The sequence below is a fragment of the Hypomesus transpacificus genome, unplaced genomic scaffold, assembly GCF_021917145.1.
Source record: "Hypomesus transpacificus isolate Combined female unplaced genomic scaffold, fHypTra1 scaffold_146, whole genome shotgun sequence".
NCBI lineage: Eukaryota > Metazoa > Chordata > Actinopteri > Osmeriformes > Osmeridae > Hypomesus > Hypomesus transpacificus.
The window spans coordinates 155,744-181,298 of NW_025813717.1; the positions used below are offsets into that span (position 1 = coordinate 155,744).

General features: G+C 48.5%; 2 protein-coding genes across 3 annotated transcripts; one reads left to right on the top strand and one right to left on the bottom strand.

Annotated features, from left to right (window-relative positions):
* Nucleotides 1-213: 213 nt before the first annotated feature.
* Nucleotides 214-4,906, top strand: LOC124488615 (leiomodin-2-like). The gene is made up of 4 exons (XM_047051314.1): nt 214-1,086; nt 1,563-2,270; nt 2,521-3,162; nt 4,595-4,906. Exons 1-4 carry the CDS (start codon nt 811-813, stop codon nt 4,619-4,621), a joined length of 1,653 nt encoding a protein of 550 aa, XP_046907270.1. The 5' UTR covers nt 214-810; the 3' UTR covers nt 4,622-4,906.
* Nucleotides 4,907-6,389: 1,483 nt separating this feature from the next.
* LOC124488606 (neural Wiskott-Aldrich syndrome protein-like) lies at nt 6,390-25,130 on the bottom strand. 2 transcript variants are annotated; one of them, XM_047051306.1, is made up of 11 exons: nt 24,493-25,130; nt 17,946-18,080; nt 17,716-17,802; nt 17,190-17,286; nt 16,193-16,216; nt 12,316-12,499; nt 11,846-11,888; nt 10,431-10,584; nt 8,098-8,654; nt 7,797-7,905; nt 6,390-7,704 (listed from the first exon to the last, which is right to left on the bottom strand). In XM_047051306.1, the coding sequence occupies exons 1-11, from the start codon at nt 24,595-24,597 to the stop codon at nt 7,643-7,645; spliced, it is 1,557 nt and encodes a 518-aa protein (XP_046907262.1). In that variant the 5' UTR covers nt 24,598-25,130; the 3' UTR covers nt 6,390-7,642. The 2 variants fall into 2 exon arrangements, with proteins under 2 accessions (XP_046907262.1, XP_046907264.1); XM_047051308.1 differs by lacking the exon at nt 16,193-16,216.
* Between the last annotated feature and the right edge of the window lie 425 nt (nt 25,131-25,555).

The window sequence follows — 25,555 nt, forward strand, 5'->3', positions numbered from 1 at the left end:
CACTGTGTCTCTCTCTCTGAGTCTCACTATCACTCTCTCCTCTCTCTCTCTCTCTCTCTCTCTCTCTCTCTCTCTCTCTCTCTCTCTCTCTCTCTCTCTCTCTCTCTCTCTCTCTCACCTTTTCTCTTCCTCTTTGTCTCTATCTCTCCCTCTCTCTTTCAATTCAATTCAACATGCTTTATTGGCATGAATGTTCAGATTAAACAATGTTGCCCAAGCGGTCCACTGTCTTTCAAAGTCAGTCTCCCTTCCTCTTAGACTCAATCGCTCTCATGTCCAGTCTGGCTTTTTTTGGCTTTGAACAAATCACTCAGGATGCACAGACAACAGGCTGTCCCTCCCAGTGGGCCGAGTTAGTCTCTCTCTCTCTGTACCTCCCTTACTCTCTCTATCCCCCCACCCATTTTTCTCTCTCTGAGCTCACATGCTTTTCATGGCTTCTATCCTCTCTGACCACCGCCTCCCAAAAAAGCCCATGCATCATGGCCCGCACCTCCCTACACTCCCCCCTGGATGATCCCTCTTTTAAGGCCCAGGCGGCAGCTGGAGAGATTAGGAAGGAGAGAGGAGAGGGACACACACACACACTTGCACTAACCAGACGTCCCCTTTACTCTACACTGTGACCGTTCCCCACAATCGGCTGGTCGGACCCTTCGTCTGGACTCCAACCAGGAGGGACCACCCTGCTCTGACTGGACTTCAACCCCAGGGAGACCGCACCGAGGCCAGGCTCCTAACCCCTAACAGAGCCCCCTCCCAACCCTCCACCAGTAGTCTGAACACCTTGACATAGCAGAACCCGGAACCATGAGCTGCTTTGGTTACCGGAGGGAGCTGAGCAAGTATGAGGACATGGACGAGGACGAGCTCCTGGCCTCCCTCAGCCCAGAGGAGCTGGCCGAGTTGGAGAAGGAGCTGGCGGACATCGACCCCGACGCCAACGTGCCCATCGGGCTGAGGCAGAGGGACCAGACGGACAAGACCCCCACCGGGACGTTCGACCGCGACGCGCTGCTCCAGTACTGGGAGAACGAGACGAGGAAACTTATGGAGGACGAGAGGGAGGGGGGCAGCCCCAAGCAGGTCAGCCACTAAACAGATGGTTCACTTGGAGACTGTTCTGATGAATACTAGTCTGCATTGTATATAGCATGTTCTAACCCTAACCCTAAAAAAACAGTGGACAATACATGAGCTATTTATAAACATCTCCCTATCGGGACACACAAAGTAGAGGACACAGCAGACAGTGTCAGAGACAGGAAGAATACATGGTCTCCTTGTACAAAAGAGATGTGATCATTCCAGCTTTTTCCAGCCGTTTAATGTATCTAACAGTAGTTTAGCTGACCTTACACATAGGCAGGATCAACTAAGCAACTTTCCAACGTTTGTCATTTGAGTCAATTGACGTTTTCCATGTCCCTGACTGCCAGTTGGGTTGGGCAGGAGGAAATATGTGGTGGGGGGCGATAAGGATAGGCTGATAAGCTTAGAGGCATATCAGGTGGTGAGTACCAGTTTGTGAATGAACAGGCTTCCACTGTGTCTGAATGTAGGATGAAGAGGAGAAGAGTGAAGAAGAGTGTGTGACGGAGAGCGACAGCGAAGCAGAGGACAAGGATGGAGAGAATGAGAAAGACAAGAAAGGGTGCGAAGATGAAGAGGAAGAAGAGGAAGGGGGGGAGAGTGAGGGTGAGGAGGAGAGCGAGGAAGAGGAGGAAGCAGTAACGGAGGAAGAGGACGACGAAGAGCAGGCGGTAGAGGAACCCAAAGTGGAGCTTCCAAAGGATTCTGGTCCTACTCCACACCAGCACACTCCTCCTAACCTTCTGAAACCCCAGAGGGCGGAGCCTATGCGACTAACCCCGCCCCCTCCTCCCCCTAACGACCCCAACGCCAGCCCCGGAAACCCCACCGTCGTGGACGACGCCCTGGAGCGCGTCCTCGCCGACGACCCCGAGCTCACCGAGGTCAACCTCAACAACATCGACGACGTCGCCCAGGAGACGCTGGTCCGCTTCGCCGAGGCGCTGAGCTCCAACACCCACGTGCGCGTCTTCAGCCTCGCCAACACGCACGCTGACGACACGGTGGCGCTCGCCATCGCCAAGATGCTGCGAGCGAACAGCTCCATCGTCAGCCTGAACATCGAGTCCAACTTTGTGACGGGGAAAGGGGTCCTGGCGCTGGTTCAGGCCCTGACAGAGAACAGCACCCTTACAGAGCTACGCTTCCACAACCAGAGGCACATGTGTGGAGGACAGGTCAGTCTCCGCACATTCACACTAAAACGGAGTCTAGCCTGATGTATTCCTAGCATGTCATATTATAATACATTCTAAGTCTTATTGTGTTCATTATTATAGTTATTATCCGCCCTGTGAAGACAATGTGAAGACAATTCCAAAACAAACTTTCCTCCCATCACATCTTTCTCTGCACTCTTCCTCCTTCCTCACACCCTCAGCCTCCCTCCCTTATCTACCCTCCCTCTTCTCTCCCCCTGTATCCCAGGTGGAGATGGACATGGTGAAGCTCCTGAGAGAGAACCACACCCTGATCAAACTGGGTTATCAGTTCCTCTTACCCGGCCCCAGGATGAGCATGACGGGCATCCTGACCCGTAACCAGGACCGCCAGCGCCAGCGGCGCCTCCAAGAGCAGCGGCAGACACAGCAGGGGGACGGCCCAGCCACGGGGCCACTCAACCCCCGCACCAGTGCACTGCAGAGGGCCACGCCGGCCGTCTCGCCCCGCACCTCGCCCTGGTCCTCCCCCAAGCCCCCGCCCAAGAGGCAGCACCCGGCTGTGCCCCTGACACCACCACCTCCTCCCCCCCCGCCGCCACCTCCCCCGCCCCCGCCTCCCTGCCTACCTCCAGCCGAGAAGAGAAAGCCGACCCGGAAGATTGCCGAGGTGATCAAGCTGCACGAGGAGTCCAGCAGGAAGCAGGGGAAAGGGAAGGCGAAGAAGGGGAAGAAGGCTGGAGGGAAAGAGAAGGAGACCAGCAGCATCCTAAAAGAGCTGAAGAACGCCCTGAGGCCCGTGGTGGAGAAGCGGGGAGAGGAGTCCAGCCGGCCGTCCACACCGCTACGCTCCTCCCGTGACCAGCTCATGGAGTCCATCCGCAACAGCAGCATCCACTCCCTCCGACGGGTGAGTGGTGTGTGTGTGTGTGGTTGTCTGGTGTGTGTGTCCTCCAGTCATCATCCAACATAAAGGAAAGATACGTTTTTGCCACGTAATGCCTCATTAAGAAACGCCAGGAAACAGATCCTAGCAGACCTAACCTTAGAGGGGTTTACCAGTTACACACACACACACATTATAGGGGAATGTGGTCAGCACATTCTGCATTAATACTTCACCACCAGCCTCACATAACACTGGAAACAACCAACATCGCTCCATTTAGGGAATTTGTGAAACAGGATATAGGAAAGCAAGCAGACGCTATGTCATTGAGGGGGAAAAAATGATAAAAGCTAGTGAATCTGCCGACTAAGAGGCTGGTTGAAAGGAAATAAAGGGATTCCTGGGTACCTTAGCGCGTAGTCAAACTGTCGAAAGGGTATTTACATTTAATCATTTAGCAGTCGCTCTTATCCAGAGCGACTTACAGTAAGTACAGGGACATTCCCCCAAGGCAAGTAGGTCGAAGTGCCTTGCCCAAGGACACAATGTCAATCGGATCAGGGATTCGAACCAACAACCTTTTGACTGCTAGCCCGATTCCCTAACCGCTCAGCCACCTGACTCCCTGGTATACGTGCTTTAGATTTCTGAGGTGACATAATTGCCTCAACCTGGAAGGCTCGGTGGTTGACTGGACTGTTCGAATTCTAGAGAGACAGAGAGAAAGTGAGAGAGAGACACAGAGAGAGAAAGACCGAGATAGTTAGAGAGAGACAGAGAGAGAGAGAGAGAGAGAGAGAGAGAGAGAGAGAGAGAGAGAGAGAGAGAGAGAGAGAGAGAGAGAGAGAGAGAGAGAGAGAGAGAGAGAGAGAGAGAGAGAGAGAGAGAGAGAGAGAGAGAGAGAGAGAGAGAAACACACAAATGGTCATCAGAAGACGTACCACACAGAGTAAAACAATGTTGTTATAGTCAGTATAGACGGTATTTCTGTACGATGGTTCAGCTAGTTATGTTGTTGGCCACAATGGAAAAATCAGTCTTGCCCTCAGATGCCAAGGTCACTTGGCTGTGAATCCCTGCCACTTAATGCAGATATAAATAGAACCATTTAACTGGACCTTGGATAAGAGTTGCCTCCCTTGTATTCAAAACACAGCACACACTGTATCAACGAGCCAGACAACTGTAAAGCTATACACTTGTTGATGGACAGCGATCAAGGTAATGCATTGTGACCATACTTCGATTTTGAAGCATACACAGTGTGCAATAAAAGATTGTATTACAAAAAAAACATTAAATGAGCTGACATACCTGTCAAATAGCAATCTTGAAACCTTTCCTGACTTAATGGTTGCTCGGTATGTTCTGGACAGTGTGAAGAGTATTTGAAGTATACTCACACATGGTCATGAACCTGGAGGATCTGACAAACGGTCTTTGTCCATTGCAGGTCGAGGTTCCAAACGTTCTTATATAATGAAGATCGTGATTATTCCACCAGGAGCCACCAAGAAGAAACAAATCAGACATTTCTACAACAATAAACTGGAAATGTGCATAGTTACTGTTACCTTTACTATACATTTGGAGGATTTTTATTTTATTTTTTTACAAATAAGTTACTGTACTTGTATAATGTGTTTACTGAATTCATATTTTATCATTTGAAATGTTTAATGTATAAATGTAAATACTCTGCTGTTGGAGGGCGAGGTTATACAGTAGCCTATATTATGAAACATAAAAGTGAGTTTACGTGTGATTTTACGTTTATTTAGTTAATGGTAGGTTTTGGCAACTAATTAAAAATAATAAGGCAATGACAATCCTGTCCAGTTTGAACATCCTCAATGGTGTTGATACTGTGCGTGAGGAAAAATGTATATATTCAATAAGAGTAACACAGTCATACAGGTTAGGCAACTGTTAACCTCTAACACACAGCTAACCACTGTCCGGACACTTGCCAAATACACTCAACCCAGAACATGCTCCTACAGGAAATTTTTCCAAGACACACAAACACATTTAGATTATGAGCTGCGCACGGCGGTAACAAGCTACAACAATCAGATAATAACTTATCTGGGTTTAAGGCTTGGATGGGTAAAGGTAATCTCTTGACCCGCTGTACACCCGACAAGTTTTGTTACATCTTCAATTTCTCCAACAAAAGGATCAAGCGTATACGGTTTCGGATGATGCTGGATAGAACTCCGGACTCATTAGAATTGCGCGGCTGTTCACATCAAGCCCCCGAAAAGCGCCACAATTTAGTTGACAACTGTTGCTCCAGTAGTTTGTATCATGCTTTTGTTCTCTGTAAAAGTGACTAAAGACTTGTAGGCTACTCACTATAACGCAGTCTACTGAGAGTACTTTATAAATATGAACGAGCGTGCAGGCATGCACACCGAATTTGAGAAGGAATGTTGCTTTTGGCCTTTTACATTTCTATATTAACATTGTTGATGTACAGATGCTCCATCATAAGACTCCTGACTCATGAAAGACAAGATGCGCCTTGCAGTAAACATCCCAAGGTCATGAGAATGCTGAGTCACCAATGTAGGCCAAAACCCTTGGCCTAGCGAAACACTGTGCTTATGTAACTTTAATCCCGCTCTCTAATAAATACGTTTATCTCTGATACACCAAAGTCAGTGAGAGTCATATGAACTGAATATGACCTAATGCATTTGTATAAATAGCAGATATAGTCCTGCAGAATAATGCAACTGTATAATATACAGTATTACAAACACTGTATATGAAGGGGGAGGGGGGGGGCTGCGATTAATACTGTGACCTACTGTGATCTGTGTTTGTTGGTTTGGATTTGACCTTGGAAGTGTGGAAAGTACCATATGTTATCCCCTTCAATACTGTCCACAGCAAGGACAAACACACACACACACACACACACACACAGCTGTTTCCTGATCAGTCATGCTGTCTGTACCTCAGGTGAAGAAATACCAGCTTCATGAGGATGCCAAACCATGCTCCACTAACATCAAGCTTGGCACAGTGGCAACCCCAAGCGGGGGGGCACACTCATACAATCGCTGCATTAACTGTAAAATAAGTATGCAACTCTTTAACTTTCATATTAACATACATTTTCTAGTAGGTTATATAGTACAACAGTATAATATAATTTATGGCTTTGGTTTTTAGTGTACCACCCCACATTTTCAGTCGCCCAATTTGGCCACCATTAAAAAAAAACACAGGAACAAAGCTATGGAAATATTAACATTTATTATAGTGTACAATTTAATAGTCTGTTATTTTTCCAACCTAATCTCACGGGTGTTGATGTCCGTGGCCTATTGACTGAGTACAGTCACTAACTGCTGAATGGGGAAGAGATAAACAGGTGATAACAGCCGGTTCGAGACATTCAGTCAGCGCTGTCATAGACGAGGCTGCCTGTTTAAATATGCAGTATTACTCTGCTTGGGGGATGGGTTAGTGTCAAGGGGGCTTGAATCTTGTCTCGTTCTGCGATTCCTCCCACGGCGTGTTTTAGTATCACGACCCCAAGTTACACAGTGGTAAACAGCAGCTTTGTAGATTTCAAAAGTGTTTCTTTTACTCTCAAGCTTTTTATACTGCACAAAAGCTCACCTGATTCAAACAAATACGTCTGAATGCTACTGTAAAGAGACAGACAAAACTAAGGAATACAAAGAAAGATAAAAACAGAAAAACTGAACGGTGGATGTTGTAGTGAGAACCTTTTGAGCTCCATAAAACAAACCATGTTGCAGGTCTTTTGTGTGTATACAGTATATGTTTGTGTATAGCCTTGGTCAAAGTGTAGTGTAGAGTGCTGGATGTTGAACTGAACTTTACATCATAGCCTTTAAAGCGTAACCCAGCAGGTTCAGATGAAGACAGGAAGTTGACTCTGTACTCAAGTAGTAAGCCCCCCTTCCCTTCCTCTCGATTCGTGCAAAAATATAACAGGCTCCAAAAAAAACCTCTGAGACAAATTTACAATAGACAGCAGTTGGGGATAAATATATCCCAAAAAAGAGGGGATTCTTTAGGAAAATAGGAGAGCTAAATTAGGATTCTTTGAGTACACAAAAATAAAAGTTATTAAGGGCAGGGTATGAAAATAGTGTTCTCGATTTGTACTGACAATGAATTACATTTATGTGTTTCTGTCAATTTGTTCAATAGATCTCTCTCCATACCAATTGCTGACAAAAGCACACAAAAAGAAACATTCAACTCCACGTGTCGAGACAACCTCGATGTAAAATTGCACATGTTCATCAGGGAGGGAGAGAGAATACTTTACAAAAAGATACATGACAAACCTTTACAGATTACATGAGGTATTGCACAGATAAAAAAAAAAGAGAAGCTCAAAGGCAACAAAAATATACAGCAAATCGATAGAACATTTACATTAGAATTTGAATAAGATTCAGAAAGACAAGAAACAATATTGTGTGGTAATCTTCCGCTGGGGGGGGGTAAGCTAGTCCTCCCACTCATCATCATCCTCAAAGTCCTCATCTTCATCATCATCCTCATCGTCATCTATGAAGATGGGGAGAGCGAGACAATTTGGAATATGTAACCAACAACAGCGTAGTGTCTGCATTTGTGGATAGCATTGTGTGTATGTGTACCTGAGGAGTGGATGGCTTTGCTCCTCTTCTGCATCACCTCCATAAGAGCCCCTACAATGCCGGCCGATGGGGCTGAGGTGGGGGGGCCCGAATCGACAGTGTCTGGCACCTGCAAAACGCACACAAACATTGTCTTTAGTAGGCATATCTGGTGTTCATATCTAAAAATTCAAACAATGAAGAAAAAAGGTCAATTGTGGAATGTTAGGGAGTATGATGGGGCGTCTGGTTCTGTGTGAGCACTGTATGTGCGTGTCTGTGTGTTGGGAGGGGGGGTCACACAGGATCAGAGTCCCCTCACGTTTTTCAGTTTGGTGCCCTGTCTGATCTGGTCCAGCAGGGCGTCTCTGCCGGTGTTGGTGGAGACGGGACGCTCCTTCTGCTCCACCTTCTTCAGGTTGGCTCCCTCCCGGATCTGGCTCAGCAGGGCATTCTTACCCCCGCCCAGGGGTGAGGGCACACCCCCATCTCCACCGTTAGCCTCCGGCAGTGGTGGGGGCCCTGGGGGCGGGGGGCCCGGGGGCGGAGGGGGAGGCGGCGGCGGAGGCGCTCCGGAGCCGATGCCTGCTGGGGCGGAGGAGGGGGGCGAGGGAGGTGGTGCCTGGGGGGCGATGCTGGCGTGGGAGGGTTGCGGTGGAGGGGGGAGGGGCCCCCGGCTGGGGGGAGGCGGCGGAGGCGGGGCACCCATGCCCGGCCGGGAGGGCGGAGGTGGTGGGGGGGCGGACGTCGGGGCCCGAGTCGGGGGAGGGGGCGGAGGAGCTCCTCGGCCCCTGGCAGGGGGAGGCGGAGGGGGGGCTGAGCCGTGGTGGGGGGGCGCGGGGGGGGGAGGACCACCTCTGGAGGGTGGGGGTGGGGGGGCTGGAGAACATGAGAAGAGGAGGAGCTTGGTTCAGTACATCAAGCAAACATCACACTTTCTTCACATTGTGCTTCAAAACGGCCTTAAGAGCTGTTCATATCATTTATCTAACCATGCAGTTCAAAAAGCAGGCCACTAGGGGCATAACCTCCATGTCACACGACTTACCAACCCTGACGCAGCAATTTGCAGAGACCTTAAAAGTCTGACTGACTGTGTACTGGGATAGGGATTATGCTGTTTGGGATTGACTGAATCCAGCAACTCTTAGCCTAAATCCTAAGAAATAACACTAAAATGTCTTGCTGTGCATCTTATCACAGCAAGGCAACACAGAACGGCAAGACAAATAAAGATGGATCACCACAATACCACAACATACTACCTAACTCAATCCATGCATGTCATCTTACAACATGTAAATCAAGACCAGAACAAGCTTCACTTTACGTATGATTATCAACCTATAGCAACACTGTATTTTCATGGAAGGTCATTATAATTGATTGTCATTGATTACAATAATCAATTGCTCACACGGCAAAACCATGCAGACAGACCTACCACTCCATCTGGGGGGACCTGAGGAACACAATTACACAGGTTAACAGTAGACTAGACGAGCCCTTACAGGTAGACCTACACTAGCCCTCACAGGTTAAAGGTAGACCGACACTACTAGCCCTCACAGGTTAACAGTAGACCTACATTAGCCCTCACAGGTTACCAGTAGACCTTCACTAGCCCTCACAGGTTAACAGTAGATCTACACTACTAGCTCTCACAGGTTAACAGTGGACCTTCACTAGCCCACACAGGTTAACAGTAGACCTACACTACTAGCCCTCACAGGTTAACAGTAGACCTACACTAGCCCTCACAGGTTAACAGTAGACCTTCACTAGCCCACACAGGTTAACAGTAGAACTACACTAGCCCTCACAGGTTAACAGTAGACCTTCACTAGCCCTCACAGGTTAACAGTAGACCTATACTGGCCCTCACAGGTTAACAGTAGACCTACACTAGCCCTCACAGGTTAACAGTAGAACTACACTAGCCCTCATAGGTTAACAGACCTACAGTAGCCCTCAAAGGTTAACAGTAGACCTACAGTAGCCCTCAAAGATTAACAACAGACCTACACTAGCCCTCACAGGTTAAAAGACCTACACTAGCCCTCACAGGTTAACAGTAGACCTACACTAGCCCTCACAGGTTAACAGTAGACCTTCACTAGCCCACACAGGTTAACAGTAGAACTACACTAGCCCTCACAGGTTAACAGTAGACCTTCACTAGCCCTCACAGGTTAACAGTAGACCTATACTGGCCCTCACAGGTTAACAGTAGACCTACACTAGCCCTCACAGGTTAACAGTAGAACTACACTAGTCCTCATAGGTTAACAGACCTACAGTAGCCCTCAAAGGTTAACAGTAGACCTACAGTAGCCCTCAAAGGTTAACAACAGACCTACACTAGCCCTCACAGGTTTACAACAGACTTAGACTAAACCACACATGTTAACAGTAGATTGATGTTGATAGATATGGAGGTACTGGCTTTGAAACAAATGCCACATGACCAAATATACATCTGTACACTAGTTGCGGGAGGTCTAATGGTTTGACAGAATTATTCCATATTGAACCATGGTGCTACTCATAACATTACCCTTGTTTGCTATGTGGTTTACATCCTGCCATCATCCTCTGAACACACATCCTCTGAACACACACACACCCTCTCTGGTCCTCACTGGAGATTCTGACCTTGTCTCCGGAGCTCATTCTTGACGGCCTCCACTCCTCCCTTCTTCTCAATGAAGTCGTAGATGACCTTAGATGTCTCCTTGTCCTTCAGCTGGGCCTCCGAGATGCCACACATGTCAAACAGGTTCTTCAACTCTGGGTCCAGGTTGTTCAACTGTCAGGGAGAGAAGTAAATGGGTTAGAGCCTGGATCAGATCATCTGTAAGAACTTGACGGGGTTACAACTTTCCTTCAGCAGGATCTGGAAGGTTAAAGGAAATTATTGAGTCTCCTAGTATTCTATGTATAAACACAATGCTTTAGCCTGCCCCTGTATCGCCACCTCATGGTGTGGTGCTGGTGTTGTCAGGTAAGCACTGCCAAGTAGCCTTGCTGCTAGCTCAATTTAGCCCCGCCCACAAAACAATTTGGTCAGGAAGTTGGGTCTGGGGTCGCTAGTTTTGGGAAAAAGTATGTCCGAACAGGAGCTGTTCAGACCAATCAAATTGTCAGGGCCGGGCTTTATACGATGGACAGATGATCAACAGTAACGTAATCAACCACGTCACCAAAGAACGCTTGGGTTGAATTTGTTTTCAACAAACAACATATTACGTTGCCCTGATTGGTTGAACGTCTATCCAGTTTAGCAGAGACATTTTTTTCCGGGTTCGGATGAAACACGCCCCATACTCACAGCCCAACGGAGCGGTTTCAGACTCATATTCTGACTATAATTATGAGTATGACAACGTCAGGCTAACTGCCTAGTGCCCAATCTGAAGAACAGAACACTGAGATTAGGCTTGCTTGAACTAGTGGCCTGCCAACCGTGCCAGATTACCCAAATGTTCTGCTCCGTTAAAATGCCACCTCTTGGCAGAAAGCCGGAGGTCAGAGCAGGGTCTGTTTGTTCTGTTGTAGTGAATGGACTTCTCCAATCAGCACAGGGAGACTGAGGCATAGCAAAAACCTCAGTTGATTGGAAAATCTTTAGGTCCTATATGTGCTGTGAGAAGAAATGCTTTAATTAAAGGCCTAATTAAGCGGGGGGAGTGGGGGTAGAATTCTATCAAAGCCGTTTGAAAATATATCCAATTTTAATGGATTTATTTATTTAGAACAATGAAAACTCATCGTAATATCTTGTGTACGAAATGAAATCCATGGTAGCAACCCAATTTTTGTTATATCATGGGGGCAGGGGGATTATAAGAGGTACAGGTTTATTTCTCTAAATCGCCTTGTGTAACTCTGCTGACGACTTTGGCAGCCCAGTTTAATTTCTCGGGGAAATTGTATTTGAAATGTAAGCTTTTCGGAGGAGAAAACTATGATGCCCTCCCGACATCAGACCCTGACGAGAGCCTGGCTCAGAAGACGACACGCAGCTCCCTTGACGATTGTTTATACAGACCATAATAAGCCATACTCACATCAAAGCCTGTGTTGGGGTCCCAGCCTACATGTCCAATGTGCCTGGAGGGAAACACAAGAGGGAGAGAGGCCTTAACACGACGCCAAGAGAAACCTGGACCAGTCGCCTACCAACAGAGCCATGTTCCACCACTGATATGTGTAGGCATGTACAAACCGTGGGGGTAAATATTGCAGGACTATAAAACAAGCCCCATCCCCTCGTTTTCTACGCAGCGAACCTGTTCCTGAAACATCCTGTCCAGATTATCCTCCCATCATCAATTCATCCCTATTACACATGAAACATACATGCCTTACATCAGATTATGGCTTTGATGATATATGACATGCCCCTAACCAGTTTCTCAACGGGACGCGATACACACTGCCGATTAGGTAGGTTGTGCAGTGCTAATGTGGTGAGACCACCGCAGCAGTCCTCTGAATGACAACAGCCTCCTGCACCCCCGCCCCCCCCCCTACTCACTGGAAGTTGCTGGGCGTGCCGATGTCAGCCTTGGTCAATCTCTTCTTCTTGCCCTTCACCTTCTTCTCCTTCCTGGCGAAGGACGAGTGCACAATGTTGTTGACCTGGGTGTTGTTGTGGAAGCGTGGCGCGTTGTTGATCTCTGGGTTCTTGATGTCCACGGTCGCCATGGGGAGGGCAGGACCTGGGGCGGGGGGAACAGAGAGGGGGGTTCAGAACTACAAGTCCCAGGACGGCAAGGGGTTAAAGATATACAGAGGGTGGGCCGATGGAATTTTCAGCCCACCATATCTGACCGATATGGTTCACCATACAGTGAACCCTTTCAGGCAGCGTTCTTAGATCTAGTGTGAGCAGGAAACAGGAAGTGAGGAAGAGTTTCGGTTTTGGGATCAGAGGGTCAGCAAGCACTTTGCTATCAGATGGACGCAGCGTATGAAAACCATCTCTCCTCTCTGTAAAGCCCTCTATGACACTGTGATTGGACTCATAAAACCGAACTGTGGCATCCAAATACCTGCAAACACACTCTTCAAACTCCATGGCCAGGGCGGTAAATTAACTCCCCAGCTGACGCATAGCGTTGTAGCAACATTGCCAGTCAGTTGCTGCAACATTGTGTGTCAGCTGGAGAGTTAACTTACCCGTTAGGTCGCATAACCTGCTTTCTGGAATTCCCCCCTGGTTCTCTCTTAAACACAAACAAACTAGAACCACTTCAAAAAGATAACAGATCCAGCAGATGGCAACTTAAACCAAAGTGGATTCCTCCCAGGCTCCTCCTGCTTCTCAGCCGCCCCAATAACCAGAGCACAGACGCACAATCACCCGATAAAGTACACTAAGGAAAGCCCCCCCCCCCCCCCCAGTAAAACAATCCTAGTTAGGCACTGGACCTGAGGTGTCCTGCGAATGCCTATTTTGGGCTATTGGTAGGGGGACGGGGGGGACAGGGCCTACCTTTGTGAGCGTCCCTACTAGGGCTTTTCCTGGGCGGGGGCGAAGCCGAGCGGCTTCGGCGCCTCCTGCCCCGCTCCCCCACCGCCCGCCCGCCGCACGCCACCATGTTGACGTCCAGCAACATCTTGCCCACCATGCCACAGGCCCGCTGGCCGCGGCACAGGGAGAAACGGGAGGCGGAGGAGCCAGGGGAGGAGGATGGCAGGGGTGCGTACAGATCCTCCTGGGGGAGGACCAGGCAGTGGAGGGTGGAGAGGCAGCCCCCGGGGGTCACCCCTCCCCCGCCGTCGCCCCCGCCGTCCCCCCCCGGCTCCTCTGAGGGGGCGGACAGGAAGGTGGTGCAGAACATCATCACCGGCGCGCGCCGTGCCGGCATGGGCACGCCGCCTCGACACGAGACGCACGAGAGGAGAGCCTGGCGAGAGACTACAGCTCCCGTCTCCTTCTGTCTGACTGGGGGACCAAAAGACCCAGGAAGAAGAAGTGGGGATGAGGAGAGGGTTGAGTGGGCGGGGGGGGCAGGCGATCCTGCCTGAGTCAGGCACCGGCCTCCTGATTAGCGAAGAACAAGAAGACACCGGAGCCGAAACTGAGGCACACGACCAGAGAACAATGTTGGAAAAAGCCTATTTAAAGACTACAGATCCCATCAGCTGCTTAAGATTGGGCTGCGTAGGTCCAGCGAGAGCTCCTGGTTACAAGGGGCAAAGCAGGGTAGTCGGGCATTTTGAGGCAGGAGAGAGAGAGCAAATCCAATACAGGAACTAGCGGTAGACACACACTGGTGCTCTAAGCGATGCGTGCTGACCAGGGCTGGGCAAAAGCTTGCTTTTTCTCTCCAGTTGGCTCCACCTCCAATCCATCCCTGAAGCCGCCTCTCATCTCTCCTTTCCCCCGCAGGGAACACATACAGGGCATCATTCGCACACCATCCCGCCCGCCCTCCCTTCCCTCTTTCTCACTCAACTCCAGAACCAAACTCCGCCCATGCAGCGCCCGTTCTAAGCCGGGTAAATTACGCCGCTGCTGGATTTTTTACATAACCATTAAAGCCTGTCCACTTTAATCCAACCTAATCCGACAGTTCTTAAACATGATGAGTGTGTATGGGGGGGGGGGGGACATTTGGCAGCTACACTGGGGGGGGGGAGGTTAAGGGGAGACACAAATGTAGAAGAGAATGAGAAAGACGGAGGGATAGAGAGAAAGAAAATGAGAGACAGAGAAGAAAAAAAATGACAATGGGAAGAAAAATGGAAAAGACAGAAAGAGAGATAGATAGAGTGAGAAAGTCAGAAAAAAGGAGGGAGGTCGTCAAGAAGGGTGAGAAAGTCAGACAGAGAGGGCGACGAAAAAAAAGAGAAAGGGGAGAGGGCTGAATGACCGCGAACGAGAGAAAGAGGGAGGGAGAAATAGGGGAGGGAAGAAGAAAGAGGGCAGAGCAAGACAGGAGCAAGAGGAGAAAGAGAGGCGGCCTCTATCCTTTCCTCCTCTCGTTGCCTCATGCAGAGCCAGGGGCCTACAAGTTGGATGGCTGTCACTGCTGTGCTTCTGTTTGGATACATTAGCACACGTGTTCCAATCCTCTCAGATCACCATGGTGATGGGTATCATAACTGGGATGGCAGGGGAAGTGGAGGCCTGTCTCATGTCACGCAAAACAGTAAAGCATATGGACCCAAAGAAACACAACAGTGCTTTGCGTGTCCGTTTGTCCGAACACACGCTGCGCACGCACACAGCAGGGCTGAGAGAAATTCAGGCGGGTGTACTTGGACAGATTTGATTTGGAAAGTACTTCATCGGATCCATCCTGGAGTGCACAACGTAACACTCGACCAGGGTTCAATACATTACACAACATGTGCAACAAGGGGGGAGGGGGAGGGGGGCAAAGCCGTAGGTTGAGGGCCAATCCACTTGATCCCAGATCATCTCTCAGGAGCCCCTGGCTGCAGTTTCTCTGGTAGGACACCAGTGGCAGTAAGTGACATTTCTTCAATGTGGAACGCCTCTCTCTGTCTGTCTCCCTCTCTGTCTGCCTCTCTGTCTGCCTCTCTGTCTGCCTCTCTGTCTGCCTCTCTGTCTGCCTCTCTGTCTGCCTCTCTCTCCCTCTCTCTCTCCCTCTCTCTCTCCCCCTCTCTCTCTCCCTCTCTGTCTCCCTCTCTGTCTCCCTCTCTGTCTCCCTCTCTGTCTCCCTCTCTGTCTCCCTCTGTCTCCCTCTCTCTCACACACAAACACACACACAAAAGCAGCGCTCAGATGCAGTGTTTTAGGGTCGTTTTAGGATGACTGCAAGGAAGCTGGTCAAATAATCCTGTCCCACTGGCTGTCCCACTGGCTGGTGTACGTGTGTGTTGTCGAGCACAGCATGTGTGTGAATGTGTTCCAGCCATAGGCATGGGGAAAAAACGGCTCAAGGCAGGGGCTGTTCGTGTGTGTGTGCACGCAAGTCTGTTTCCTCTCTATCTACTGGCAAGTGTCTAATGCTCTTTGTGGGGAAGGTGTGTATATCAGCTGGGTCAAGGAGGTCACCAGATCCTCTACATTTTATGTGGTTAGGGTCTTAGAAGGGGGGGGGTGGTATTCATTAGGGGATCGACACAGCTGGATTACATGTGGTACAGACACCTTGCTCTCTCTCTATCCCTCTCTCCTTCTCGCTGGCTTAAACTGAGAGACATGGAGCCCACCTTGAGTGACTGACTGTTCCTTTGTCTTTGCTAATATGGATAAATAGGTAGACACAGATTTTAGCTTCCCGTAAACGAATGTGTATCACAACTCTGTGGGTTTATCACAACTTTTGATTGGCTGACCAAGGTGTTGATCTCAAATAAGCGTCGATTGAGTATCATCTCAAATCAAAATTGAATAAAGAACAAGACTAAAGGGGAAACGGGTAACATAAACCTACCATTCGGAGAGTCACGCCTTTTCTCTGCAAAACAACAAGATGGGAGATTGTGAGATTCGATCGTATGTCTTTCTACTGTGTGTTTCGAGCGGTCAGCTAGGCGTTAGGGGAGTGGGAGGGGGGGGGGGGGGGGGAAGAGGTGAAAGTGAGACAGAAGGGGATCGAGTTGAGAGGTCGCTGATTACTCAAGCAGGGGGTTTGAAGGGGTTAGGCAGACTCATGTTAGTATGTAGGCAGAGCACACACACACACACACACACATCTCAGCTACATTGCAAAAAGAGGAACACAGGAGCAGAGAACACACAAAGACGACCACAATCCTAAAACCGCACACCTCTCCCCAGCACCGGCAACAGTGACTGGGCAGCCCACTGGGTTGAGACGCTAGGCTGTGGTGCTGCACGGAGGTTGGAAAGAAGAAAATATATATATATTTGAACAACAAAGCCTGTAAATGCGAGCATTCTGCTCTGTCAGGGGACAAAGAGGTTTCGGACGGAGCCGGCGAGCTGAGGAGCGAGGACGGACGGTAGCAGCGAAAGAGTGGCGCCGCCCATTCACAGGGACAGCGGGAGAAAACCCCGGAACTACCAGACTCGGAATGAAGAGAGAGGAAGCGGAGGGAAAAGGAGAGGAAACAGACGTGGGGGTTGGAGATACAAACCGGAAACGGAGATCTGCATGTGTGTCGTGGACAGATGATTGTATCACCAATCGCAAGAGAAGTCCAATTTGGCTGCAGGAGTGTGTTTTCGAGATTGCACTCTGCCCACCAAGTAAGAGTCTTAGCAAGGAAAGAGAGGCAGATGGAGAACGAACAGAGTGGTTGATAGATCGTAGCAGAAGAGGCAGAGAGGAGGAAAACAGAGCAGAGGTAATGGAGTGTTTCGAGAGAGAGAGAGAGAGAGAGAGAGAGAGAGAGAGAGAGAGAGAGAGAGAGAGAGAGAGAGAGAGAGACATGATTCAAAATTATGGACTGGGTGGGGTAAGGTACCAGATTTCCGTTGTCTTCTCCCAAGCAAGTCCGCCAACGCGTTCCGAAAACGTTTGGCCTCTTCCTCGCTGGCAAAGTTGAGACCCACCTGGCATGTCTGCACAAACACACACACACAATCTTAAAATACTGTTATAGCCAAATATACTGTATATACAGTACCAGTCAAAAGTTTGGACACATTTTCCATTCAATTGAATTGGAAATTGAAATTGAACTTTTGACTGGTACTGTATAAAAATACATTTATTTACATATTTAGGTGTTGCACCTGCGCCCAGTGCTTGGTGGTATTTAACCACTAGGGGCGCTGTAGTCTCCTCAGATGCAGAACGGGTTCTTTAAACCTTATCTCATACTGTCCCTGTCCTACCACATACCCTTCTGTTGTTTCTCCCTGCACCGCACTGCCAAGCTGTTTGCTATGTAAACATCCAGCACCCATGCATCATGTGAACGGAATTATAGAGGAAAAGTGTGTGTGAGTGTGTGTGTGTGTTGGGAGGGGGGGGGGGGGGGCACTCACGTCTCCGGCAAAAGTAATAAAGTACGATTTGGAGTTGTGGGTTGTGAAATTGTTGTATAGCTCTTGCTCAAACATGATTCTGCCATCCTGTACAAAAGAAAATGAGAGCGAGAGAGAGAGAGAGAGAGAGACAGAGACAGAGAGAGAGAGAGAGAAACAATGATGACTCGTCATCATCTCTAAACAAAACACATATCTGCCATCTTTCTAATCAGCGAACACACACACACCTTGATGTCGAAGACCCGGATGAAGTAGGACCTCTGTGGATTGTCTTTGACCAGACAGGCCACACCGCAACAGCTCTTGGTCCAGCCAGAGTTCCTCTCGGCAGAGTACACCTGCACCACCGCCGAGCACAGCGACTGGAGGGGACACACAAACACACGCACACACACACACACACACAAGACAAGCAGTGGTTACTTTTGAACTCTTGTACTCAGGGGGGGAGAGGGGGGGGGGGGGGGCAAAATAACTGATTGTAACTGAAAATAAAAATAGATTGTCAGCCCTTAGTGCCACCCCGGTTACCTGAGGTGACATCAGACATGGGTATGGGCCAGGTTTTGGCCATATTGCACGCCATTGACTGGAAACCCCCAGAGATAATACTGGTTTTATTACTGGAGAAGGAGAGGAGGGAGGGAGGGAAGGGTGCTTCCTTCCAGTAAATACCTACACACGCAGACAAATACAAGAACTTGACTGATGCAGAGTGGGCAGCGGTCGCTGATGATTTGCTAGTTAAGCTGCAGACCTTGATGATCACCTGTCAGCTGTCCTTTGCATATCTACCTCAGACATTCAACCAGACTTCAATGCACTTGTTCAAGCCCAAGGCAGACTGGATTTTTCTCACTGAGTAAGAAAAACGGGACTAAAATGGAAAACATCAAAAGCACTTATTGCTTCAGTGTCTGCCTCTCCTCCTGTTTCAGGTCAACTTCACTTATAGGGGAAGTGGCATTGCTATAAAGTTAATCAATTGCTGGTCTTTAACATACATCTTAAGTATTTTTGTGAAGGTTTAAAGGTATATAAATAAATAAAACATTGACATTTTCATAGCCTTATTGTAACATGTATGACCAGTAGCAGCTCAAAACCATATAATTTACAGTTTTTTTGTTATAAAGTAGACAGAGATGGAGAGAGAGATGGGGAGAAAGGTTATCGCTTGGGATAGAGCTTGAGAGGAAGGTTGAAGCAGACAGGTGGATAGCCGGGGAGGGTTTGAGAGAAAGAGAAAAGAGTGGGAAGGAAGAGGGTGAGCGAGTTGGAGAGAGAGGTCGAAGAGGTAGGCAGAGAGAAGGAGACTGGCTGGGGGACACACACTGCAGAGCTGGTCATCACTCACACACAGCCCGGGCAAAAGAATATTGTCCTTTCAGTGACCGAGGCTGCGACTCGGGTGTAAAGTAAACTGAGCCTAGGTCCGGGACGAGGTTGCGATTCAGTTCCAGAGCGTGGCACCTGCCTTGTACGCTCGCGCAAACGCACGTCAGCACATCTGCCCTCATTCACGAAGGTCGGCGCAAACAGGAAAGGCTTTATTGATCGGGAGGCCGCATCCTCCCCTATGTTACCATGAGGCCAGGCCACTGGGGACATTATAGACAGGCTAGGGATCCTGCACATTGTTAGGCTTCCAGACTAAGAACATTTATATTGAGCAGAAGTTGGTTCGGCCCGCCACAACGGTCCCAATTTCTCATGTGGCCCTTCAGGAAAATGTATTGCCCACCCCTGATATAGAGGGAGGGTAGACGGAGATAGAGAGAGAGATGGGGAGAAATGTTATCGCTTGGGATAGAACTTGAGAGGAAGGTTGAAGCAGACAGGTGGGTAGCCGGGGAGGGTTTGAGAGAAAGAGAAAAGACTGGAAAGGAAGAGGGTGAGCGAGTTGGAGAGAGAGGTCGAAGAGGTAGGCAGAGAGAAGGAGACTGGCTGGGGGGGACACACTGCACAGCTGGTCATCACTCACACACAGCCCGGGCAAAAGAATATTGTCCTTTCAGTGAGCACACACACACACACACGGTTGGCCAAGCCATATCCCAGTCTCAAGTGCATCAAATCTAGCTTTCGCCAACCAGTGGACTTCCATTTAACAAATGGACCCTTTGGCATGCTTGTTGCGTTTCCCTAAATTACACCCGTAACAGCTCCCCCCCCCCCCCCCCCCCCCCCCCCCCCAATGACGGGCTATATCCACCAACAGAGCACACTGGGACGCTAGGCTACATCTTAGCAGTCTACTCACGCAGTCCAGGGAGTCTGGCCAAGCTGCCACTGGCTCTGAGGGGAGAGCGGACACTGGCTCACTTCACATAACGAGAGACAGAGGGGAGGAGGGCGGTGAGCGCTGTCATGATAGCGCCGTCATCTCCGTTCCTGCCTGGCACTGGGCCACGCCGTTTACTGCAGAGACCCACTCCCTGGCCTCTGGGTCCTTCCCACACCCTGTCTCTTTTCCAGAAGCACTAGGGTTACCTCTGTGTTCGGAAGGTACTATGGCTAATTCTGTGTTCTAAAAAGGTACTTGTGATACGTGTGTGCTTAAGGTACGAGGGATACCTGTGTTCTAAAGGTACTAGGGACACCTACAGTATGGGTTCCACAGGTGCTATGGCTACCTCAGTGTTCTAACGGGTGCTAGGCCATCTCTGGGTTCTACAGGTACTAGGGCCATCTCTGTGTCCTAGCCGTGCTCGGACAAACTCTGAAGTACTTGCATGCTGCAGTAGCCCGGTCTATGTGCACAACTATTAAGGAACATATATATGAGGGGTGGTGGTTACCTAGTGACTCTGCTTGCAGCAATGTGAAGAATTTCTTCTGGAACCTGAGAGAAAGACTCTTCCCTGAAGCCATTGTGCTAGCTAGCTGTGAGTGTGAGAGGAAGGGACTGGTGAGCACCTCCGCATTGCTATGATGAGCTATGGAACCAAGCATCAGGCTAAGAGACCCCCAGCAAGAGGGGAGGGGGGGGGGGGCGGTCCTTCCGAGAAGCTCCAACCGGACAGATCCCCCGCACGCACACACACACCTTCTCCAGGTTTATAGGCTGCCGTAGGGCCCCCCCAGACCCATTACGGTCCCAGATGAAAGGCTGGAGCAGACAGCAGTAAAAAAAAAAAAAAAGTGGACCCCTGGAACAAGCCAGGCCTAACTGCACACAGATGACTGGGGGCCGCTGACTTGCTGGTAGGGAGGGGGGAGCACTGCTCCCCAATCAGTTGTATCTCGGCATTATTCATGAGGCTGCGACTCGGGTGTAAAGTAAACTGAGCCTGGGTCCGGGACGAGGTTGCGATTCAGTTCCGGAGCGCGGCACCTGCCTTGTACGCTCGCGCAAACGCACGTCAGCACATCTGTCCTCATTCACGAAGGTCGGCGCAAACAGGAAAGGCTTTATTGATCGGGAGGCCGCATCCTCCCCTATGTTACCATGAGGCCAGGCCACTGGGGACATTATAGACAGGCTAGGGATCCTGCACATTGTTAGGCTTCCAGACTAAGAACATTTATATTGAGCAGAAGTTGGTTCGGCCCGCCACAACGGTCCCAATTTCTCATGTGGCCCTTCAGGAAAATGTATTGCCCACCCCTGATATAGAGGGTTGTTAGGCTTCCAGACTCCTGGGCACTTATTCACTCACTCTAACCGCTCTCAAAAATGTAAGCAGATCTACTACAACCAGACGGTCGAGCTGACCGTCTGGGGGGGGGGGGGGGGGGGGGGTTAGGGTGTTCAAAAGGTTGGAGGGAGAATGCCACTTCCCCTATAAGTGAAGTTGACCTGAAACAGGAGGAGAGGCAGACACTGGAAAGGGGGGTGAAGGCAGGGATGGGAGAAAAGAGTAGCGGAGGTAGGCTAAACAGGATTGAGGGGAGAAAGACTGGCCGTGTGCAGCCCTTTTCACAGGCAATGCCACAGAGGGCTTTACATATGCCCATAGAACTGCACATGAACCAAACTAAACCCTCAAGGATGACAAGGAAAACTCCCAGAAAAAAATCTTTGAGAAAAACATTTGAAGAAACATTGGGAGGAGCGATTCAGTTAGGGATCCCCTCCTCCAGAGACAGTCGGTGACACAGAGAGGTGCAGACCAGAGGCTGAACACAACTTTGCAGCAAAGAGCAGAGATCAAATGTGGTAAATGGTTGGTGAAACACCAATATGCAGGGTTCCAATAGGTATAGGATCCGGATTGGCGACTGTCAGTTTAGGCAGAGAGGCCAGCACTGTGCCACTCCTAACATTACAGGAACAGGAATGTAGTGGAGAGACAGTTGAGGTCCAGAATTGTGGGGGGGGTGGGAGACACAGAGAAGGGATGATAGGCGGAGAAGGGAAAGAGAGGGAGGGAGAGCCACTGAAAAGGGATAAGGGGGGGAGGAGAGAAGGAGGGAAAGACACTGAAAAGGGATGAAGGGGGGGAAAGGGAAAGAAGGAGGGAGGGAGGGTAACAGGAGCATGTTCCGCAGCCCCAGCACAAAACATCGGAGGAGGTCGACCACTGCACTTCCTGTAGGCGAGGACTGCTGATCAGGCAGTCTCTGTGTGTGTGTGTGTGTGTGTGTGTGCATTCGTGGGCGTGTGTGTGTGTGCTCGTGCGTGCATTGCTATGCTGACACACTCTGTCGCACACACACTCAGTGAGATTTGGGCAGCTTTCCATCTCTCTCACCCGTCGCTGCTTGCTGCTGATGGCAAAAACTCCACTAGTGAATACCAATGACTGACTGAGTGAAACCCGCAGGTTGGGGTGCACTGAAGTGTGATTATGCTCAGGGTTGAGGCTAGAGGGGGTTGCTTTCACACAGCTAGTACATCAGTAATTGTCCTATGATAAGGTTATAGCTGTTAGTAGCCTGACCTAACTTGCGGTAGATATTGGCAGAGAAGACCTTTCACAAGTGGAATTCAAATTTTACAAGTAGTGGCACATAGATAAAGTAGGTTGTGGGAGTTTTTGCTGCTGGAGAAACTAAAGCGACAATGATTACTTAGCCATCGCTGCCATTCCTTAAATTATGAGGCCATTACGTAATGTGCACTCACTCCCTCATGGACGTTCTCGTTCAATTTTTCTCCAAGTGAAAGAACCAGACATGTACGCACACAGACGCATGAAGGGAATGTTCCTCACCATGCCTGTGTCACATGGCAAGGTCTGAGTCCTCATGTCATTGGCTGTTTTTTACAGGTTTATCCAGGTGTGGGGGAGGGAGAACAGCCTTGAGTGGTTCCGGAGAAACAGGTAAGGCTGTAGGATTGACACTGAGGTGGGGCTTCATCTTGTGTGCCCACCAAGAAAAACTTTGTGACATTTTTACTTTCTCTACCTTACCTCGGTGAAGGAGAGATAGATAACCTGACAAGGTTGAAAACTAGGTAGGTCACATGAGGAAGTCGCACAGGGAGTGGTAAATAAAGTAATTCCTAAGGAGAAACAGTAACATTTACGCATTTAGCAGACGCTTTTATCCAAAGCGACTTCCAAGAGAGAGCTTTACAAAAGAGCATAGGTCACTGATCATAACAACGAGGTAGTCCCAAACATTGCAAGCAGCCAAAACATGAAGCATACATTGTGAAAAACGAAAAAAGTGCCAAAGGGAAGACCCATAAGAGCATGCAGTTATACAAGTTACAAATTAAAACAACATGAACCTCAAAAACTAACTCAACTCAAGGGAAACTATTAAAGGGCCCATGCAGTAGGCCTACATTACTTGACTGCCCTGGCTTGAAAATCACTAAGGAGCCAAACATAGTCAAAATATATTATGCAAGGTACTGTGACTGACCCATATTCCTGTGATCAGATTAGGCTGTACTTCTATGAATAAACACTCAATATGATGTCCTCACTTCTTGAGAAATCTGTCTTAACCAGAGTAAGAAAGGTATTGGTGTGCATTCTTTCAAACACTGACATTAAATGAGATAGAAAATGCCATTAGAAAACACTGATTGTCAATTAAAAGTTCGAGGACAAAAGAGAGATAGACCACGCCACTTTAGTTCAGCAATGAAGGTTCAAGTCATAAATGAGACATGATAATGTTCAACATGACTACGTAAACATAAAATCATAAAAATGATGATGTGAAATATTTTGTATGACAGACTCGAAACTAACTATCAATTTCAAGCCCTTAGATAAAATGAAATTCACGTCTCATGCCATTTTGCTACAGTGTAGCACTGGCAAAACTACTCTGTCATGCATCATCACCACTACTTGGCGGCACACAGGCTTCTTCCTGAATCCCCCCAAAAACGAGACAGGCATCAATTAAATTATAGGCGCTTTCATGACAAAACTCGGCCAGGTCTGTTAGATACATTGTTCGAAAACAGTCTTAGTTCTGAAACCTGCCAAGGACATTATGTAATGTCAGCATAAACCAAGTCGTTTTACAGCTAATGGCTTAAACAGATGCATTTCACTCCGTACATTGCGGTAATGTAGTGTCTGACAAGACTCCAGTTTCGTTCCTTCTCAGGTGTGTCAAGCACCGTCCAGGCCTCGAGGCTTGGCTAAAAGTTTCAACCGCCAGTAAAACACTGTCCCGGGATGTAAACACTCCCTACCCTCTTGCTCCAAGGCCAAAATACCTTGGAGAGTCATTCCCTTGTTCTCAACAACCATGAAAACCTCCAAGTAAAGACCCAACACCAACATAGCGTTAAGCGTTAAATTCTAGGGCAGAAGACAACATGTTCGCTCTTTTAAAGAAACAAATCGATAAACTTACAATACATTTCCTGCCAAGGTAGTTGAAAAGGCAATCGTTTTCTTGCGGCGTGAGCACGATAGATCCAGCATTTGTTGGCCGCCGTTGGGGCTGATGACTGCTCATTGTGTATAATCAACAAAACGTGTGCTATGATTCTAACTCGTTCTATTCAATCCAGGATAGAAAATAAAGTCAAACAGTGATCATTGTCCCGTGGCCTGCTACCAAACCCTCACACCGGTGCAGGTGCCTTTCTGGTATATTATTGGAAAGTATATAAACGTGACGGTCGTTTAGAAACGCTACTTAATGCATTTCCATTGACAGTTTAATAGGTCAAAATTCTTGCGACGTCTAGAAGACTAATCGCAAGGTCTAAACTTTCATCGGAACTCCAGCGAGAGAGTTCAGTCAATAAGCAGCTCCATCCAACATGGCTGTATAAGGAAGAATCCAACCTAGTTGCAGCGGGAGTGGACACTTCCAAAATGCTCTGAATAGATCTTACTAAGAACATTAAGCAGCACTAAGATCGTATTTATAAACAGTAATAGAGCGCGTATGATGTACATAAATACTATAAATTGTACTTAAGTGTTTCGTTAATAATCCTAATAAAGCAGCACGTCAACGTTGGAATGGTACAGTCCTGTCCGCCCATAGCTTTCATAACAAGCGAGGAGGCTACAGTAGAATGGGGAGGGCATAAAACGCGCAGGTTACGATTATGATGCTGTGTCATTAGCTTTGTTTGAACGGTGTAGTTGTTAATGAAGGTATTAACTTGAAAAAAACAATATTGCAGCAGCTGATAGTGAAATAAATATGGACATTCGTAGTCACTTGAATTATTAATGGCCGCAAGGTATTGAAAAAAAAGTGAAATACCGTAATATTTTCCAGCAAGTCATGCACACTATCTGTTGTGTGACACTGAAATTGTGTTCTTTCATTGTAGCAAAACCGTTATTAAATAATTAAAATTCTACAATTTGAACGTGCTCCAGTTACTACACATAGCCTTGGGGTGCTTATGGTGCGTGTGCATGAGACGTGGTTGGAATTACTACTGCTCAGACAC